Source organism: Phymastichus coffea, unplaced genomic scaffold (assembly GCF_024137745.1).
Source record: "Phymastichus coffea isolate CEN01 unplaced genomic scaffold, Cenicafe_Pcof_1.1 PCOF00047, whole genome shotgun sequence".
Classification (NCBI taxonomy): Eukaryota; Metazoa; Arthropoda; class Insecta; order Hymenoptera; family Eulophidae; genus Phymastichus; species Phymastichus coffea.
Genome location: NW_026706858.1, coordinates 944,059 through 962,519, shown reverse-complemented (window position 1 = coordinate 962,519; position 18,461 = coordinate 944,059). Strand labels below are relative to the sequence as shown.

Below are 18,461 nucleotides of genomic sequence, written 5' to 3'. Positions count from 1 at the left end.
TTATCGCGCGTCAAGCTTTATTGAACAAGTTCCGCAGCTCTTGCGAAAGGGACAAAATCTTTTTGTGTCTTTGTGCCGAATAACGAAAAGAATAATGAACAGCCAGCTCTGTATAAATAAACACATCGGGAGAGTGTTCTTATGTAGAATCCTCGCTGATAAAAGAGGGTTTAAGGACAAAATAAATGTTACGCTAACCGAGTGAAAATCCCACGCACACACATACACAAACATACTCAAACGCATGCGCCACTCTAAAGTTGTGCATGCGTCTATCGGAGTATTTTCCCGGATGGAATCTAGTGAGCATGGCTACCTGAAATTTTTACGGATGAATTGAAGGACGTCGTTTACTTTCTGCGAGCGCTGGAGCGTAGTTTTCCCAAAGAGCGTCGGAAATTTCATTTTCAAGGCTGGTTTTACTTTCGAAAAATCACTCGATACATTTCAAAGCCACTGGAATTTGGTGAGCATGCCGTCGAACGTGAAATGTTGGTTAGGCGACGAAACAAAAGACAAGTTTAAGCTAATGCGTTTTTATTTAAGGCTTGCAGCAGCATCGAATACATGAGCGCAACGTAATACAATAGATGCGTAGATTTGAAAGAAAATCAACAATGTGGAAAATCAACAATCGCAAACGAAGCTACACGCTTACATAAATCTTTCATAGAGACAATCTTCTTTTACATCGCAAATTTAAAATTCTTTTTTCTTATTAAAACTTATTCTTGATAGTTTATAGCATTTGAAAAATCTCAATCCCAATACTCGGACGCAAATACGTGCACTTTATTTTCACCGTAGATTAATTACATGACAACAATGAAAAAACATTTATGTGTCGCGGACGTCAATAGCGTGGATGCAAGACAATCACTGGCCGGACGTTCAATAGAAGCTTAAGCTACATATACGTATGTGCATACGAAGGAACGAAAAAATGGCAACACACAGTTCGTTACACGACTTTTCAAAAAATAATTTCCATAAAAAAATATCTCGAATAGATAAGTACCTCGTTAAAAATACGTAATAAAAGTACGCAATATGAACACTTTACTTGTTCTCGCTTGCTCACAGCGAGTCGCGTTATAGTTATATCATACGATTCAATTTGAATAATGATTGTTTAGGGTGGCTTTTTAGGGCGATTATAGCGAAGTGGTAGTACGAAATTTCTGAACGATTACGTATTTTGATTCCAGCTATGAACTTTTCAACGAGACAATGTCGAACAGAAGAAATCGATAATATCACAGACGAAATTAAATGTCGCACAAATATAGTTGTTTAAATTACTCGCTACGAGAATAGAAAAATGGAATCCACCGTCATTGATTGCATCTCCAAGTACCTTTGATATAATGTGTTATTGTAACTTAATTTTTGAAAGGTCGCTAAAGACATAAGGCTAAGTACAGATCAACGCGAAAAGCTACTTTGAAAACACTGCTCGACCTGCTTGTATCGCCTGAAACCGTTGCCGGGTGCCGGGTGCCGGGTGCCTCCTCTACATGGATGTGATCGCACATTGGACGTGCAATATTCGTCCAACATCCGAATATCAAATGGCAAAGGGATGAGCTTTGCTGTGTGTCCTCGCTTTCACAGCCGCGAGTGTGCGATTCCGAAATGACTCGAGGGATTGGTAAAAAAATTGGCAATGGCGGATAACGTCCCGACGACGCTCGCAAAAACACAGTCATAAAAAAGTCGTTGGCTGGTACGGCAACAGTTGATCTGCGAGGAAGAATATTCCCGACGGTGCGAACGGAAGCCCATCTGTCTCGAAGGGAACGGGCATCGGGAAAAGCTAATGTTTGGCGTAGGTGAGCTCGCGAGCGGGCTGGCTGTTCTCTACCAGCCAAACGCTGCCGCTTTTGCCGCTCGCCAGCACCTGAATCAGCGACTTGGCCACGTGCTCGGGCCTGCAAGCGAAGCACAAGGAGGCGTGAGCGAGAGCTCCACAGGTCGACCAGCCGACACACACACTTACGTCTGCGAATTGGAGGTGGCGGTGTCCCGGCGCCAGGCGTCCTCGTAGCGCGGCGCCAGCAGCTGCTTGCCGACGTCGCGCACCAAATTGCTCTTCGTCGGGCCCGGGCAAATCGCCATCACTCGCACCCCCGTGAGGCCCACGTGGTACTGGTCCTGAAAGCAACATCGCGCGCGCGCGTGCAAATCAATGCCACATTGTCGAGGCGTCGCTTCCAACGCGACCTTTCAACGTTGAGCAGCTTGACTGGCGAACGGCGAGCAGGACAAGACGTCCGCGCGGACACTTACGCCGAAAGCCCTCGTGAGGCTGACGATAGCGGCCTTGGTCGCCGAGTAGATGGGCACGCTGACGTACGGGTAGACGCTGACGTTGCTGCCGGTGTTGACGACGACCCCGCCTCGGCCGCCCTTGTCGATGCCCAGGTAGCGTTGCGCCAGCAGCGTGCCGCGGATCACTCCGTTCTGCGCCAAAGCATCGCCGGCCATTAGCTCGCTTGCTCGCTAATATTGAGCCAAGCGCGCGCGGCTTTCTTTGCACCTACCAGATTGATGTCGACCTCGAGCTCCCAGAATCTGTCGTTCATGATGCCCGCGTTGTTGATGACGATGTCGATGTGGCCGAAGGTCGCGATCGTCGTTTTGAACGCCTCTGCGGACGCGGCGTGGCGTGGGTCAATGAATTATCCAAGTCGGATTCGCGCGCGAGCTCGATCGAATTTAATTTACCTTCGAACTGGTTGTAGTCGGTCACGTCGCAGAGGCAGAACAGCACTCGGTCCTTACCATGGCGCGAGGCCAGACTGTGGTAAAGCTTCTCACCATCCTCGACGTTGATGTCGCATATCGACACCTACCACAGTAAGCCATTGTTTTTCACATTCTTAAATCTCGATAATGCAACAACCTCGCGTCTGCTTTGTTCTTTCTGCCAGCAATTATGATTGAATTGAATTGAACTGGCAGCGGACGGACGCATTGACAAGTGAGAAGCACGGAGCCACGGAGCGGCTCGCGTCGCGTCACTCACTGTCAAGCGCATTTCGGGACGAGGGCGGCGATCCTGAAATATTCACCTTGGCTCCGTGGTTCATCAATTCCTCGGCGTAGCTTCTGCCTATGCCGGCTGCTGCTCCCGTCACCAGGGCGACGCGGCCTTTCACCTCCATCCTGCCTGCCCGCCTGCGTTCGCTGCTCGCTCGCCGTTTGTCAATAACCGCTAGCCTTTTCTGTCCTGCTTACGGTGAGAGGAAAAAGACTGGTAATCGAGCGCTGCTCGACGCTATCGCGAGTGTTGTCGCGAGTGTTGTCGCGAGTGTTGTCGCGAGTGTTGTCGCGAGTGTTGTCGCGAGCGAGCGCGCCGCGATTTCGAATTTCAAGCCGCCGAGTTTGCGTCGGTCGAGGAAAGCGAGAGACGTTGTCCAGAGACGTTGTCCAGAGACGGATGACCGACGGCTCAACTGATATGCTTGCTTTATCGAAATAACCAAGTGCCCTGCATTAGCTGCATTATCCAAGAAAGCATCGTCGCGCGCGTGAAAGATGCTCTCGCGCCAAGTAAAGCCCCAGCGCAGTCACAGCCAACGCGCACGCACAACACTCCGATCAATCGACCCGAGAACTAGAAGCTCCTCGGCAGCGTCCGGGCCAGAGCACCAACGCGCGTCGTGGGGCGAGTCGAGGGTCCCGGGGAAGCGAATTACTCACCATCAGATGAGTCACTCGGCGTGCGTACTTCTGTTGGTACTGGCAACAGGCGTAAACGCACACGGAGAGCTTGCACGCCCGGCTGACGGCCGAGGAAGAGGTGTGGTTACGCACGCGGATATCGATTGCCGGGGGTGAGGCCCTTTTACGCTGCGCGGCACCAAGGGCTCTGGCCTTATTACTTATTCGGCTTTGTTCGCGCGAAACGCCGCGATATCGAGGGGCTCGATGCTTCGGCTGGTTGCGCCGCCACGAACGGTTTTTCGTCGCCGGATCAGCGCTCGAAACACCCCGAAGCAAGGTTTTTTTCAATCGACCAACATCTTTTCTTTTCTGCAGAAAGCGCGATCACAGTCTTCGATTGTCAATTGAAAATAAATGCATTATTGCCTTGACGAATGAAGCTATTGAACGATAAAATATAGAGAATGTTTACTTTGTTTATAGCTACTTTTCAAGTTGCGCGCCAAGCAATAACTCGATTTATCGAAGTTTCAATTCAAGAGTCGATTTATTTTGGAAGGACCACAAATTTTGAAAATTTACATAGTTTTTACATAGCAAATTTCATTAATGAATAATGTAATTTTTTTAATTTACTATAATAATCACAACAAAACAAGTCTGAACATTATAAAAGCATGTTATCGTTATATCGCAGGCGTAGCAGACAAAGTTTCTCGCAAAAAATGTTTTCCTGTAAAACTAGTTCGCAACAATTTACCGCGATAAATATTGATGGGATCTTCACAAACAACTATAAATAGTCTCGTAAAAACTTGCTCGAAAATGCAGCAATAAGCAAAACAGATTACGCAATGCGACGATATCCCTCGCGGTAAGGTTAAACCAACACGTTATTCTCGGCGAGAACACATGCGCGTACACTGTAGTTCGGTCATCGTCAGTCGCGATTCGCATAAAAAACAAGTTTAATCGTTCGCGTTTTACCTCTTCAGAGAAAGCCGGTCCGTCTTGGTGTGCCGGTAGAAGGGGACGAATCAACTCTTCATTAGTGCGGACTTATTTTTCGCCACTGCACTAAGAGCCTCGTACGAGGCGCTAACTGATAAAATAATTCTAGAGTGGGGATTGTGCTGGCTAAATTGATCTGTAGATTCTTGATTGAAGAAATTAATTGAAAGAAGTATTGGTTTAGGTGCCGTGTGAAGGTGTATCTTTCTCTCTTGTGGAGATTTTCTTTAACAAAATGGCCTTTTCGATAAGCAAAATTGGAAGATTGATATTTTTAAGAACTGGTGCTGATTTGGATTCTTACAAGCTACATAAATTATCAAGAGTGAGTTGATTTTTCTTTTTCAGTCTTACTCACAGTTTTTGTATTTATTTTTTACAACAAATTTTGTAAAAGAGCTAATCCTCTAACAGTCATTATTATAAAATTTACAGGTACTCACAGTGAATTTCTCCATCAAATCTGAAGTTCCTGAACAAGAGAGCGATCTTGAAAAACATCAAGCTCCAGTAGGTGATGGAAAAGTTTTTAAATCTGCAGATGATGTAGTATCTGATATTCCAAATGGAGCAAAATTACTTGTTGGAGGTTTTGGCTTATGTGGGATTCCAGAAAATCTTATCGATGCTCTGTTGAAAAGAGGATCCAAAGATTTGATTGTTGTTTCAAATAATGCTGGAGTTGATGATTTTGGTTTAGGAAAATTACTTAAAGATCACAGAATCAAGAGAATCATTGCCTCTTATGTTGGTGAAAATGCAGAATTTGAAAAACAATATCTCAATGGTGAATTAGAAGTTGAATTAACTCCTCAAGGTACATTAGCTGAACGAGTTCGAGCAGGTGGTGCTGGCATTCCTGCCTTTTACACTCCAACAGGTAAATTAATTAATATTATCTGTCATCCTACTTAGGTACAATAAACAAAATATTGATGAAATTATTTTTTTATACGATAGCTCTTGGTACCATCATTCATGAGGGTAATGTTGTTATCAAATATGATAAAGATCAAAATGCAGAAATATCTGGTGAACCAAGAGAGTCTGCTCAATTTGATGGACGAGATTATGTACTGGAGCATGCAATCACTGGAGACTTTGCTTTGATTAAGGCATGGAAAGCTGATACAGCTGGAAATTTAATTTTTAAAAAGTCTGCCAGAAATTTCAATCCTGCCATGTGTAAAGCAGCAAAAATTTCAATTGCTGAGGTTGAAGAGATTGTGCCTGTTGGTCGGCTGGATCCTGATCATGTACATTTACCTGGCATTTATGTAGATAGAATAATTAAAGGACCATCATATGAAAAACGTATTGAGGTAACAAGGATATTTTTGAAAGATTGAATTTTCATACTATAAATAAATAACTTCTGAACATTTTTTTCAGAAACGAACAACCAGGCAGACAGTGAAGCCAGCAAAGGTTACACCAGCAAGCAAAGCTAGAAATAGGATAATCAAAAGAGCAGCTCTTGAATTCAAGAATGGAATGTATGGTAAGACATACATCTACTTTATTAATTTTATGTCTAACAGCAACTAAAATCACATTTTTAATGTAAAAATTTTCAACAGCAAATTTGGGTATTGGCATTCCTATGTTGGCCAGTAACTACATCCCCAAAGGTGTGAATGTAACGTTGCAATCTGAAAATGGAATTCTTGGACTTGGTCCATTCCCTGATGAATGCGAAGTCGATCCTGATTTAATTAATGCTGGAAAGGAAACTGTTACTGTTCTGCCCGGTGCATCCTACTTTAGCAGTGAAGAAAGTTTTTCTATGATCAGAGGGTAATTTTACTACTTAAATTTAAATATTATACAATTTATTAATGACAGTTTGATTTTTATTTTATTTCCAGAGGCCACATTGACTTGACTATTCTTGGAGCTATGCAGGTATCCCAGAAGGGAGATCTGGCTAATTGGATGATTCCTGGACAGCTGGTTAAGGGAATGGGTGGTGCTATGGATTTAGTATCAGCTGCATCTACGAAAGTTGTTATCACAATGGAGCACAAAGCAAGAGACGGCAGCCCGAAAATCTTACCGGAATGTACACTACCGGTCACAGGTAATTTTTTATTTGATTTTACGCTTCATATTCGAAACTCGTCTTAAAACTTCTTATATAAATAACTGATTTGCATTTCAGGCCAGCAATGTGTTGACTTGATTATTACCGACTTGGGCGTCTTCGAAGTAATCAAAGGTCAAGGATTGAAGCTCATTGAAATCGCAGCAGGTATTGACATCAGCGAGATCGTCAGTTCAACCGGGTGTGAATTCTCTGTTGCCGATGATCTCAAAGAAATGGGACAAGCTTGCGAGTAAAAAGTGAAATACTATTGTTTGTCGAGTTATAGATTTATAAGATTTCTTTTGTTGACATTGTTATCCGAAAAGAGGGAGTTGGACGCGAGAGAATTTAATGTACATAATTATATTCTGACGAATATTGTAAAATAAATGCAGATAACGATTTTTTTACACATACATATAAATGGAAAAGTTTGTAATAAATACGTTCTAGATTATACGTTAATATAAATAACTCGACAATTAATTTCAATGAAAATTCTTAATATAAAAATTTGCTCCTGAAAACTAAATAATTAATTAGTACACCTGCATCAATTTCACAAGCTAAAAGCTAGAAAGATTAAAGCTGTCATTCGCGAAATTTAGCCTTGACGGTGGCAGGCAGTGGCAAGAGATACAGCACGCTGTTGAGAATGATCAGACCAACCGAGAAGGCCAGTGAAATCAACAAGTTCAGCTCAACATTCAACACTTGCGATATGTTTTCCGCCTCCTTGGTGAATCTCTCGCGCAAGTAGGCGTTGCCGTCTTTGTATCTGCAGAGATCCGGTATTCCAGGACAGGTGATCGTGTCGTTGTAATTGAGATTTTTAAAATTGTCCATCTCTATAGCGAGCTGATTGAGAGCGAGCGACGCGTAGCGGTTCGGCAAAGCTGTCGACACGGCACTCAACCAATCCGGCAGCATTCTGCGCATAAACCACGTTATAAAAATGAAATGCAAATGATGATTTATAATTGCAGCTTATACACTTGAACGAGAGTATAAAATTACAGTTAACACACACCTCAAGCTGCGCAAACTGCCTGACGCGATGACTAAAGTAACCAGCACGACATAAAGAACAGTTATAGCTGCAGCTACAGGTCGCTTGATGAGCATAAGCGCGGCAACGGTGAGCTGCTCGGTCGCGACGAATGAGGCCCAGAGCACGCCGCTGACTTTGATCCAGGAGACGACGTCGAGTTCGAGTATCGGCACGAGGATACCGACGCTCATGATCGTCGAGAGAAAGCTCAAAGGCAGCGTGAGCAAGGTATACGAGGTGATGAACATCGCTCCGCCGTACAGCCCCTCTCGCTTCTCCTGATAGTAGCGTGCCCGGAATCCTGGAACTGGAATCCCAATAAGGATGCGTGCTGGCGCGCGCGAGTTCACGTTCACGAACTTACAGAGGAGGGCCGTGACGGCAATCCCAGCGACGTAGAACAGCACCAGTACGTTGAACATGAGGCCCGAGGTCTGCAGGAACACCATCGACTGCTGCTCCTTGGAGTGCGAGTAGAGGACGCTCAGCAGCGACAGCACGAACGGCAGCAGGAAGATCCGCGAGCCGAAGTGGCACACTCCGGATTTGTTGCAGGCAAAGGTGGCGGCAAGGCTCCTCCTACGATCACCCATGCGGCCAAGCTCGTCACTCGCTGACCGTTCGACGGCTGTGCACGATTCCAACTCACGCGTAGAGGGCCAGCAGAGTGGAGAAGCATCCAGGATTGATTCCGCGATTCTGCAAGCTCTTGTGCGACATGCCGATGGGCGTGGGCGTCAGCGAGGAAGTCGGCGTCTCCTTAACGCCAAGGCCCGAGATCGGCGCCTCTTTCAGCACGACCCCGCCTTCGGCCTTGAATTTGTCCACCAGCACGGAGATCTGCTGATTCGACTCGATGAAGCGCTCACGGGAACGTCTGTCAACCGTCGACAGGCATACTGCAAGCGTCGTTTGGGATTTATGCGAAAGCGAGTTTTGGATCGCGCGGCTCAGCCATAGCCGGACTACTCACGGTAGTACATGAGTGGATTTTCCAATTCCGGGCAGGGGAATCCGACGATGCTGAAGTAGTCGAGCATACTCCTCGTAGGTCCGGAGTAGACCACCGCTCCGAGGCAGAGTAGCGTCACTCTGGCAACGAAGGGCAAGACGTCCGACCTGGGCGTCTCCATGGTCAACACGACGATCGAGCTTTTCCTGCAAACGGATCCGCCGTCAAGGACTGGTCTGGTGATCGTCTATTGTCGGACCTCACCGTGTGGCGTACGACCACAGCATCGAGACGATCAGATAAGTATTCAGCGGATCGGTGTCCCAAGTGGGTTCGTCCAGCAGTAACAGTAACGGATCCTTGGCCAGCTGCACCCCGAGCATCAGCCTCCTGTACTCCGGTTTGGTCAAGTCCGAGACTGGCCTGTTAGCCACCTGCGACAGCGCGAGGTCCGCGAGAGTTTGCCTCACTCGCGAGTCCCGGTTGCCCAGGTTAGCTAGCCAGGTAGCGTAGGTGAGCGTCTGGCGCACCGTCAAGCTCGGCAGCAGGTAACAGCGATGGGACACGTAAGCGCCGTGGCGACGAAACAGCTCCGGCGTCAGCAGGCTACCGTTCAGCGTGATACGGCCGCGGGTCTCTCCCCTGGCGGTTCGTCCAGCTGCCGATGGCGCGATCAGTTTGGTTTCAGCGTGGTCGACGATCTGGCAGTGTCCAGACAAGTGTTGCTTACCAATGACGTCCAGCAGCGCTCTCTTGCCGGATCCCTTGGAGCCTAGCACGGCGAGAACCTCGCTGCCGTAGACCCTCGCGGAGACGTCCCTCAACACGGCCGTGGGCTCGGTCCTCGCGGTGAAGCAGCCGCAATTGACGCTGTCGTTGGGCAGCACTGCGGTCGAGTGATAGACGCCAGCCACATCGAGCACGTTCTCAGCGCTTGGAGCCATGACGCCCGATTGACGGCTTTTCTGGTGCTGCTGCTGCTGCTGCTGGCGATTGCGCCGACGACCACGTCGTATGATCAGACCCTCGCAGGTGCACCTGTTGTTGTCGCTGCGGTGCTGCTGAGCTGCTACGAAGCGACGACGCTCGGCCGCATCTCGCATCCGCTCCGACCGACCGTTGACATCTAAATAAACCGGCTGCAATGTTGTTAATTAGACTAGACTGGCACTGCGAAGCCGCGCAGCAGCTGCATCCTTACGACTAGGTTTTGGCGAACAAATATGCGCGCGCGCGCGAGCGTTGAAGGGCCATGAAAAGTGAACGGGGCTTGCAATTACAATTACCCTCAGCTCTACGGGAGACTAATTGCCCGGTGCACTCGAATGTCTCGTTTTTTCTTCTCGCGACGAACAATGCCAACTGAGTGCATTGTTTCCAAGATTACGACTAGCTCTAATCTTATCTTTCAATTACCATTACGTCGGAACTTTAACGACGTGTTTAACGATCGCGACGATACACGTGTATTTTTATATGCAACCAAGCAGGTTCAATCCCATGTCACACGAATGCGATAATCAGCGTGCATCTGTTTGGAGCGCAGGAAGGAAGAAACCTTGCCTGGATGCCACGACTGACTCGTTTCAAGCATTTCTCTCTCGTGGATCAAACAAGATAATCCATCCGGCAGTGCTATCTACTTTCTCATTGCCATTGAAGCCGATCAAACACACGTGTGTTATCGCGAGAGGCACTTTCATACGTAGATTCACGCTCTCTCCGAAAAAAAAGCAGCACACGCGCAGACACCCGAGAAACAGTCGTTCGGAATGCGAACAATACAGTATCCCAAAGAACGAAAGTCGTACCTCGATGCTGCCGAGTTCTCTTCTCTTGCCGAAGCTCCGTCGGCGCGTAGCCTTCGTCGGGGACCAGCAAGCCAAGCGCGCAGAGCAGCGTCAAGGTGACCACGGCGTCGACGAGGCAAGACTGCGGCGTCGTGGTCGCACAGAGGTGAACGCTCCGCGAAGGGAAGCAAGGAGCAGGAAGCGACGGCAGCGGCGGCGGCAGCGGCGGGAGAGAAAAAAGCGAGAGGCCCCGCGAGAAGAGAGAGAGAGAGAGAGAGAGAGAGAGAGAGAGAGAAGAAAACGAGTGGGGAGGAGATTCATAGGTATGCGGGGCCTGACGCCGAGCGAGCCCGAGCTTCGCTAGCGCAGTCGCGCTTGTCACGGGTCACGGCCACGTCGCTGTTGCGCTGCGAGTCGTCCTCCTGCTCCGCCACCAGCTCGAAGACCAGCCACAACGAAGCTAGAGGAAAGCTCGCGAGGACGAGGCGAGGACGAACGAAGCGGCCTCCTCGCGCGACGAGGTGGGTACGCCAGCGCGGACGCAACTCGACGCGCGGTGAATGTCAAGTTTAAGGGGAGAGAGAGAGAGAGAGAGAGAGAGAGATAGAGAGGCGCTGCCGTAATGTATGCTTTACGGCAGCTGCGGTCAGTTTTCTCTCTCTCGCGCGCTCGCCAAGGAATGCGAGACCGTTTTTCTCCTCGCCGTGCGAAACCTGGCGAAACCGCCTCCTTGTGCACGTCTCTCACCTACATATCGCGCGATGAGCGAGTTTCCCCCCATTGTCGCGAATAATCACGTTTCCCATGTGCACGCTTTCGCGCGCGCGGGCACCCGCACTTTTCTTTTTTTCTCACGCGACACGTCCTCTCCGCTTGGTTCGCGAAACGCGCGTGACACACTTACTTTATCGCGAAAACCAAAAGCGTCCGCGCCGCAGACGCACCGGCGTCGTGGTCGATTTAGAGCCTGGACCGAGCGCCGCTCGACGCTTACATTCGCTCTGCTGCCGTCGTTAATCGAGTCGCACCGCTGGCTGTTATCGCTGCGCAACTGTGCCGTAATTGGTTTTCCCGCTGGCGTTATTTCGTAAGCTGGAGAACGCTGTACTCCGCACTGATCCTTGGGCGGTTTGACGTAAACAGAGCTCGCGTTTGAATGTGAATTGGCCCAGCGAAGCTTTCGGAACGACAGCCACGTGAAGCAGGCACTGATTGTGATTCACAGCTGGCGCCGATCGACGGGCCGTCGCGAGATGCCGATGTAACGCTCGCAGTGATCGCCAAGGTCAAGGAAGGCTGAGCGATGGGCTCGGAGGCGTGGGAGCTGGAGCGCCGGTACTCGGTGCCGGGCGCCCTGGACACGAGAGGCCTCGAGGCGCCGGCCAGCGAGGATTTGCACGCCTGGTCCATCTACAGGTCAGTCATGGAATGTCACTTGACCGCTTTGTTTTCCTCTCTGCCGCTCGCCACGTTGCGCGCTCGATTTACAATTAGGCGCGCGGAACGGCAGCGTGTGCGCAACGAGTGACGACTTTACGATCGAACCCGGCACACTTCTGCCTTTCCGTCTTAATCGTTTCTCTTGAGAAGCGAGTATCTCGCGTTGACACACTTGCTTCCGGCGCGATGACCACTCGTTCTCTCTCTTGCTTTGTCTTTTCGTGATTCCGATATTAATCGACGCGCGTCGATGATATTATTTTGATACGACGCGCTAATCGACTTTCTGTTTGGGAAAGTAACTTTTATTCGCGAAAGGCTTTTTACGCGTATGAAATTGAACGGATAATGCGGGAAACGCGCGAGCATCTGGGGGACTCCTATTTACTTCGGCATTTCACGGAACGCACTTTTCGAATCGGTCGCGACGTTTCTTTTTCGCTTTCAAACTTTATAGCAAACTCGGTAATGAGTTACAAACGACCGAGACTCCATTTTTAAGTTAATACGATGCGAAAGATTATTGAAGCCTTATCTGGTCATTTCCACTGACAATCCCGTAAATAATGAAAAATTATCGATCGATCCTGGTTATTTTCACGTGGTTATTATCGGCAAGTCGCAAAACGCTGAATAAGCGAACAAGTCTTAAAAGAAAACTGTGAAGTGTCTTGAAGCAAATAGCCTCTGGCAAAAAGCAACATGCTATCTACGATTCATTGATAGAATCAGATAGAAGCAATGAAGACAATGAAATAACATCCGGGCGCTGAATTTCCAGGCAAAACCTCAACTCCGACTTCACGGACTCGGCGCTAGGCTCGGCCGAGAAGTCACCTCTGCCCTACGGCAATTTCCAGCTGCGCGACTCGACCGTTCAGAGCATCCTACGTCATCCGCGTTACGGACCACGAAGTCCGCTGGCCAGCAACTCGTACACGTACCTCAAGTTCGGACTGCCCCGCGTGCTGCCGCCGTCGACGACTCGACGGGACGCAGGCTCCAGCGGATACGACTCCAGCGAGGAGGGACGAGCGAGGGCTGCCGCGGGCAGGCAACTCGGAGCGGTGATCAGGTCGGCCAGGAGCGATCCCGACTTTCGCAACGCCATTGCCCAGGTGGGTTACGCTTCTGTGCGCGACATAGCTGCTAGATCAGCTCGTCGATCGCTGCCGAGCGGAGCAAGCCCGCAGAGGTCGACGACGTCTGTACGGCCGCGTAGTGCAGGCACTTTGCCGCTGAGCAGATGCTCGCGAGGTGTGCGTTTCAATTGATAAACTTTCCACTCTATTCTCGGGCTACTTTTACCCGGCGAGTCAGACGCAATGCATTATTGAATGCGCCTCGTTAACGTTTTCTCGATGCACGCTCTGAAAATAGCCTGCGCGCGTCGTCGTAGCGCCACATATGGACGCATACGGATACACTCTCGCCGCGAACTAATTGGACGCATCGGACGTCGATATGCGCTCGATGATTTTGCTGTCCGAAATTCACCCACTGTCCGAAACTCGCCGCGTTACTTCAGCCAGAGATTCGGCAGGAATCGCGGAATGAAAATGTGAACTGAAACCCTAAAGCGCGATTCGTTCGTTGCTCGACAATCCACGTCTCGAGCGCAAGGGAATGCCGAAAAAGCTTCTGCGTTGGTCGGCGCTCCTCGACGCGTAAATCATTTTCTCGCGGCAAAATTCTAGCGGACGGACAGGGGAGGCAGGCAAGAAGCGAGGCGAAAGAAAAACGGTACGATCGTTCAGCGCATCAAACTCGCAACTCTGCTCACTTTTATTACTCGCGGTCTCGTAACTTCCTGCAATTTGCTCTCGCAGCTGCGTGCAGAACTGTCGATTTCTCGGGTATCGTCGCGAACCATACCTCGTTTGCCTGTTTAGGGTATAGAGCTTGCGCAATTACGAGCTACCGTGACTCGATATGATAATCCGCTCGGCGAGTTCGGCGAATTCGACGAGAGCGTTCCCTGCGGCTAGGTCGGATAATCGCGAGCGCCCCAGTCACGGACCTCCGCCGAGCACGATGCAGCTCGCTCACTCTCGACCGTTGCAGGCCCGAGACGCGCACTCGCACATCGGCCTGCAGCAGCAGCAACACCTGGCGATGAAGCGCGAGTCGCGCATGCGCAGCGCCAGCGAGGCGAACCTGCTGCACGCGCACTCGGCGATCGGCGTGTCGCCGCGGACGCAGCACCCACACCACCCGCAGAACAACCGGCGCCACAGCATCGCGCCCATCGACCCCGGCCTGATCTACGAGCGCCACCCGGCCCACCACCTCGTTCATCAGCAGATGATGCACCAACACCAACACCAGCACCAGCAGCAGCAGGTGTCCGTGCAGTTGCAGAGCCCGCAACATCCCCACCTGCAGCTCAGGGGGGTCGAGGCCAGCGGCGGCCACGCCAAGGTGAGCCACGACGTCGCCGACCGAGCCCGAGCATACCATTCGTCGACAAGTCGCCTGGACTAATGAAGCCTCGAAGCTGCTACCGCGCGGCCAATCGCATCGGCCAATCGGCGTTGGTAAACGAACGTGCGATCGCGCTTTTCAACGCAGCTGGCAGTCGTCCCGCTCTGAACAGATGCCGTTGGCAAACACTGTCCAATTCCACTGCCACGCTAAAAAGCGAGGGGATGGGGATAGGAGTTCCATCGAGGTCGAATGGATTTACAACGCGTCTCGTTCAAAAGAAAAAAATATACGTGAGCGTTTTGCTTTAGCAAGACAGTTCCGTTAGCTCGTTCTTCGCGATTACACGGAGAGTCTCATGCGACTCCGAACTGTTCGTGTCGCGGCAGCATGTTATTACGACGATGTAACGAGTTTTCCAGAAAGTCGAGCGGGGCCGAAGGAAAAAATGCGATGATATTGTTTTGGAAAAGACGCTTCGACGACGCGAACGACGCCGAAGCAACTCATCCGAGAAGAGGCGAGGACAATAACGGCGTGCTTTTCCCTATTCAAATAACCATTTTTCGCTTTTTCATTGTCTCTCCGATGCAGAACGGCGTGGTGTATCTGCGGGACGTGTCCTTGGAGGCAGGCGCAGGAGACGTGCTGGCCGTGATGTCGACGAGCGAGCGCGAAGGCAGCCTGGTGATGGAGACGATATCGGGCAGGAGGCGAGCGCGACGAGGGGACATCTTGCTGAACGGACGCCCAGTGACGGCCAAGACGCTCAGGTGAGTCGAGACAGCGAGGTGGAACGAGGCGAGCGCGAGAGACCAACGCTGAGTGCGGCTCGCAGGTCGACGGTGACGTACCTGTCGGCAGAGTCGCCGGAGGCGGGCTTGAGCCCCGAGCTCACGGCGATCCAGTGCCTGAGCTTCTACAAGCTGCTGCGGGGCGCGCCCGGAGTGTCGTCCCTCGAGACCGAGGCGATCCTGCAGGAGCTGGGCCTCGACGCGACCAAGCATTGCCTCGTGTCGAGCCTGACCTGCTCGGAGGTGCGCCGGCTGGCGCTCGCCTGCCGACTGATCGAGGGCACGCAGATCCTCGCGCTCGACCGGCCCACCAGGGGACTCGACATCTTCGACGCCTTCTTCCTCGTAGAGTACCTGCGCCAGTGGGCCCTGCGCGCCCAGCGGCTCGTCGTGCTCACGCTCCACCCGCCCACCTACGAGATACTCACCATGCTGTCCAGGGTGACTCTCACTTCGGGCGGCAGAGTCATGTACTCCGGGCCCAGGCGAGACATGCTGCCGTACTTCGCCCTGGCCGACTTCCCCTGCCCGACCTTCAAGAATCCGTCCGACTATTACCGTAAGGCCGTTTCTCGTCCAGCGCACCCTCGGCGCCTCGAACCAGGCTCGGGAAGTTCAGCCGCAGGCGCGCTTCGGACAGTCGGACTCGCGAGGACGGGACGTTCCATTCCGAGATACGTGGGGACACTTTCTGTCGCGGAGCCTCGACAAGAGGGTGCGAGATATCCGTTGCCATGAAACTCGATACAGCCTCGCACTGTGCGGTGCCGGACCGATCGAACGCGACGGAAAACGCCGCTGCGCCGACCGCGCAAGCTCGACCGAGTCGGATCGGGATTCGACTATCGACCCGATAATCGAAAGATAGCCGAGGGTCGGCGAGGGTGTGGGCAAGCTCATGGAAATCGGAGCGCGTATATTTGAACGTACATCTGAAACGCCAATAAAATCTGCAGTTGACCTAGTGACCCTGGACGACCTCTCGGCCGAGGCAATGCTGGAGTCGTCGCAGCGCATCGACCACCTGGCCGAGCTGGCGCGCGCTCGGCTGCCAGCGCTGAGCGAGCCGGGCCCGCCGGGAGCGCTGCCGTCGACCAACTCGGGCGCCAACCTGTTCACGCAGAGCTACGCGCTGTTCCTGCGCGAGCTGGTCTACAGCCAGCCGTGGAGCCTGGCCGCGCTGCTGCGCAAGGTGCTGATCGCCGCATCGCTGAGCGCACTCCTCGGCGCGGTCTTTTGGGACCTGGCGAACGACGCCAACCTGCACCTGCGCGACCGCGTCGGCTTCCACTACGCCGCGCTCGGAGTGCTGTTCTGGCCGCTCTGCCTTCTAGCCGTGGTCGAGGCGACGCGGGTGCGCCCGGGCGTCGAGCGGGACGTCGCCGACGGGCTCTACGGCAGGCTGGCCTGCGCGGTCGTCGAGGTGAGTCGCCGCCCGGCCGCCGACCCGCCTCCCCGACCAGACCTCGAGCGAGCCTCTTGCTTGCAGCTGGCCTGCGCGCTGCCGTCCTGGAGTCTGGTCTACGCGTCGTACCTGGCGCCGGCCTACGCGATGAGCGGCCTGCACCTGGCCGCGGGCGCACCGAGCCCCGAGCCCAGTCTGTCGGCCGGCGAGGACGGCCTGCAGAGCCTCTGGCGCTACCTGTCCGTCGGCCTGGCCTACCTGCTGCTGCAGCACCTCGTCTGCCTGCTGTTCGCCCGTCTGTGCGCCAGCTCTTGGTCGTGCCTGGCGCTGCTGCTGTCCGGCGTGGCGATCGGCGAGTCGACGCTGGCCGCGGGCGTCACCCTGCACCTGAACAACCTGTACCCGTGGTGCGCCTGGGCCAGTCCGCTGCGCTGGGCGCTGGTGTTACTGCTGCCGCCGCTGCACAGCCCCGAGGCCATGGCCAGACTCAAGAACTGCAAGGCCAAGCAGATTCAGCGCCAGGACATCATCACGCAAAGCACCTGCGAGACGCCCGACGGGGGCTTGGCCATGCGCGAGATCGCCTTGGACGGCGACGCCGACGCCGCACAGGACTCGTGGCTGCTCGGCAGCCTTGGCGTCGTCCTCGCGGCCGTGCTCCTCGTCTTTCTGCTCGTCAGGCACTCGCCGGCCAAGAGATCGCTCAGGAGCATGCCGAACAAGCCTTGAAGATGATCAGTCGCGGCGCGCCGTTCACGTGCAATATCGTTTCGCTACCGAGTTTCGTTCATTATAGCCGGACGGCACGCGCAACTTCGCGCTTGGTTCTGTCGATCATGGGTTCGTTTCGATCGATCATAAAGCACAGGAATAACGGCGACTTCGTAACGTCCTTGTTTCGCTGAAAACTAAAACAAATATGTCTTTGTGTTTCTTTGATCATCGCTGTAATTTGTTAATCAGCGTAACGAGATCGTGCAAGACCGTGCGTAGTATACATAATAGGGTGCAACGCAATGAAGAAAAACGGCGTCAAAGACCAGCGCTCAAATATACCGAGCGCGTGCGCATGAAAGTCCGCCTTGAGCAGTCGCGGCAATCGCGTCAGCGTCGTTCATTAAGAATACGAGCGACGTTGAAAAATTGAATATACGCGTCGCTGTTTGACGTTAATCTTTCCGGGCCCGCTGTTTCATTACGATGCGCCCAGCCTTGTTTTAATTAAAGCTCTGCGCGATGGATGGAAAAGTTTCGAATCGCGCAGTTATCCGTTGTCACGGCATCCTTGGATGACTTATTTTACACAGACAGAATGCTAATTACGTTCGCAACGATAGCAGATGACCGGAGTCGTCAAAAGGACCGTCTACTACTCGTCGACCGAATTGTGTGCATTAGTTTATTCATTCGTCATTTTGCCATAAAATCCCCAGACGAGCGAGCCACTGATGCTCGCGAGTGACTGACAACATATGTGCTTCAGAAATTTTGTCTGTGTACAATGTCTCGTTGTACGATCCGTAAAATTTTTTTCTACCAATGTAACAGAACTATTAACATTGTTATCTTCCTAGATAAAAAAAAAATATATATATATATGTATATGAACGCAATGTACACCCGAGTCACTGTGTAGTATCTATAGTAAAGTAAAAAAGTAGCAACCCAAGAAATTGAAGAGGAAAAAACACGAAAGCTTTGCAAAGCTCGCCAACCTGTCATTCCCTACCGACTCGCGAATCGGCGCGCGCGCTGGAGAAGCCGAAGCTGCAAAGAAGAAATCAATGAGCGCGCCGGAGCGCGTGAATGGAGCCGCGAGCGCGCGCCGCTCGTGAAGGC

General features: G+C 51.8%; 4 protein-coding genes across 8 annotated transcripts; 2 read left to right on the top strand and 2 right to left on the bottom strand.

The window, feature by feature from the left end:
- Positions 1-536: 536 nt before the first annotated feature.
- Positions 537-4,904, bottom strand: LOC131665132 (15-hydroxyprostaglandin dehydrogenase [NAD(+)]-like). Of its 3 annotated transcripts, none has more exons than XM_058936788.1 (7): positions 4,657-4,904; positions 3,075-3,232; positions 2,728-2,851; positions 2,544-2,650; positions 2,290-2,463; positions 2,000-2,154; positions 537-1,931 (listed from the first exon to the last, which is right to left on the bottom strand). In XM_058936788.1, exons 2-7 carry the CDS (start codon positions 3,165-3,167, stop codon positions 1,817-1,819), a joined length of 768 nt encoding a protein of 255 aa, XP_058792771.1. In that variant the 5' UTR covers positions 3,168-3,232; positions 4,657-4,904; the 3' UTR covers positions 537-1,816. The 3 variants fall into 3 exon arrangements, with proteins under 3 accessions (XP_058792771.1, XP_058792772.1, XP_058792770.1); XM_058936789.1 differs by lacking the exon at positions 4,657-4,904 and adding an exon at positions 3,706-3,900 and having other exon boundaries at positions 3,075-3,235; XM_058936787.1 differs by lacking the exon at positions 4,657-4,904 and adding an exon at positions 3,706-3,898.
- On the top strand, positions 4,482-7,218 carry LOC131665127 (succinyl-CoA:3-ketoacid-coenzyme A transferase, mitochondrial). The gene is made up of 8 exons (XM_058936778.1): positions 4,482-4,790; positions 4,865-5,005; positions 5,116-5,560; positions 5,641-6,002; positions 6,073-6,181; positions 6,261-6,477; positions 6,549-6,760; positions 6,842-7,218. Exons 2-8 carry the CDS (start codon positions 4,916-4,918, stop codon positions 7,018-7,020), a joined length of 1,614 nt encoding a protein of 537 aa, XP_058792761.1. The 5' UTR covers positions 4,482-4,790; positions 4,865-4,915; the 3' UTR covers positions 7,021-7,218.
- Positions 7,219-7,357: 139 nt separating this feature from the next.
- LOC131665124 (ATP-binding cassette sub-family G member 5) lies at positions 7,358-10,712 on the bottom strand. Of its 2 annotated transcripts, none has more exons than XM_058936773.1 (8): positions 10,581-10,712; positions 9,500-9,908; positions 9,034-9,427; positions 8,791-8,975; positions 8,467-8,716; positions 8,182-8,396; positions 7,797-8,124; positions 7,358-7,697 (listed from the first exon to the last, which is right to left on the bottom strand). In XM_058936773.1, the coding sequence occupies exons 2-8, from the start codon at positions 9,870-9,872 to the stop codon at positions 7,358-7,360; spliced, it is 2,085 nt and encodes a 694-aa protein (XP_058792756.1). In that variant the 5' UTR covers positions 9,873-9,908; positions 10,581-10,712. The 2 variants fall into 2 exon arrangements, with proteins under 2 accessions (XP_058792756.1, XP_058792757.1); XM_058936774.1 differs by lacking the exon at positions 10,581-10,712 and adding an exon at positions 10,056-10,109.
- Positions 10,713-11,840: 1,128 nt separating this feature from the next.
- On the top strand, positions 11,841-18,147 carry LOC131665119 (ATP-binding cassette sub-family G member 8). 2 transcript variants are annotated; one of them, XM_058936764.1, is made up of 7 exons: positions 11,841-11,975; positions 12,781-13,117; positions 14,064-14,420; positions 15,018-15,196; positions 15,262-15,776; positions 16,174-16,640; positions 16,707-18,147. In XM_058936764.1, exons 1-7 carry the CDS (start codon positions 11,863-11,865, stop codon positions 17,349-17,351), a joined length of 2,613 nt encoding a protein of 870 aa, XP_058792747.1. In that variant the 5' UTR covers positions 11,841-11,862; the 3' UTR covers positions 17,352-18,147. The 2 variants fall into 2 exon arrangements, with proteins under 2 accessions (XP_058792747.1, XP_058792746.1); XM_058936763.1 differs by having other exon boundaries at positions 16,174-18,147.
- The last annotated feature ends 314 nt before the right edge of the window (positions 18,148-18,461 follow it).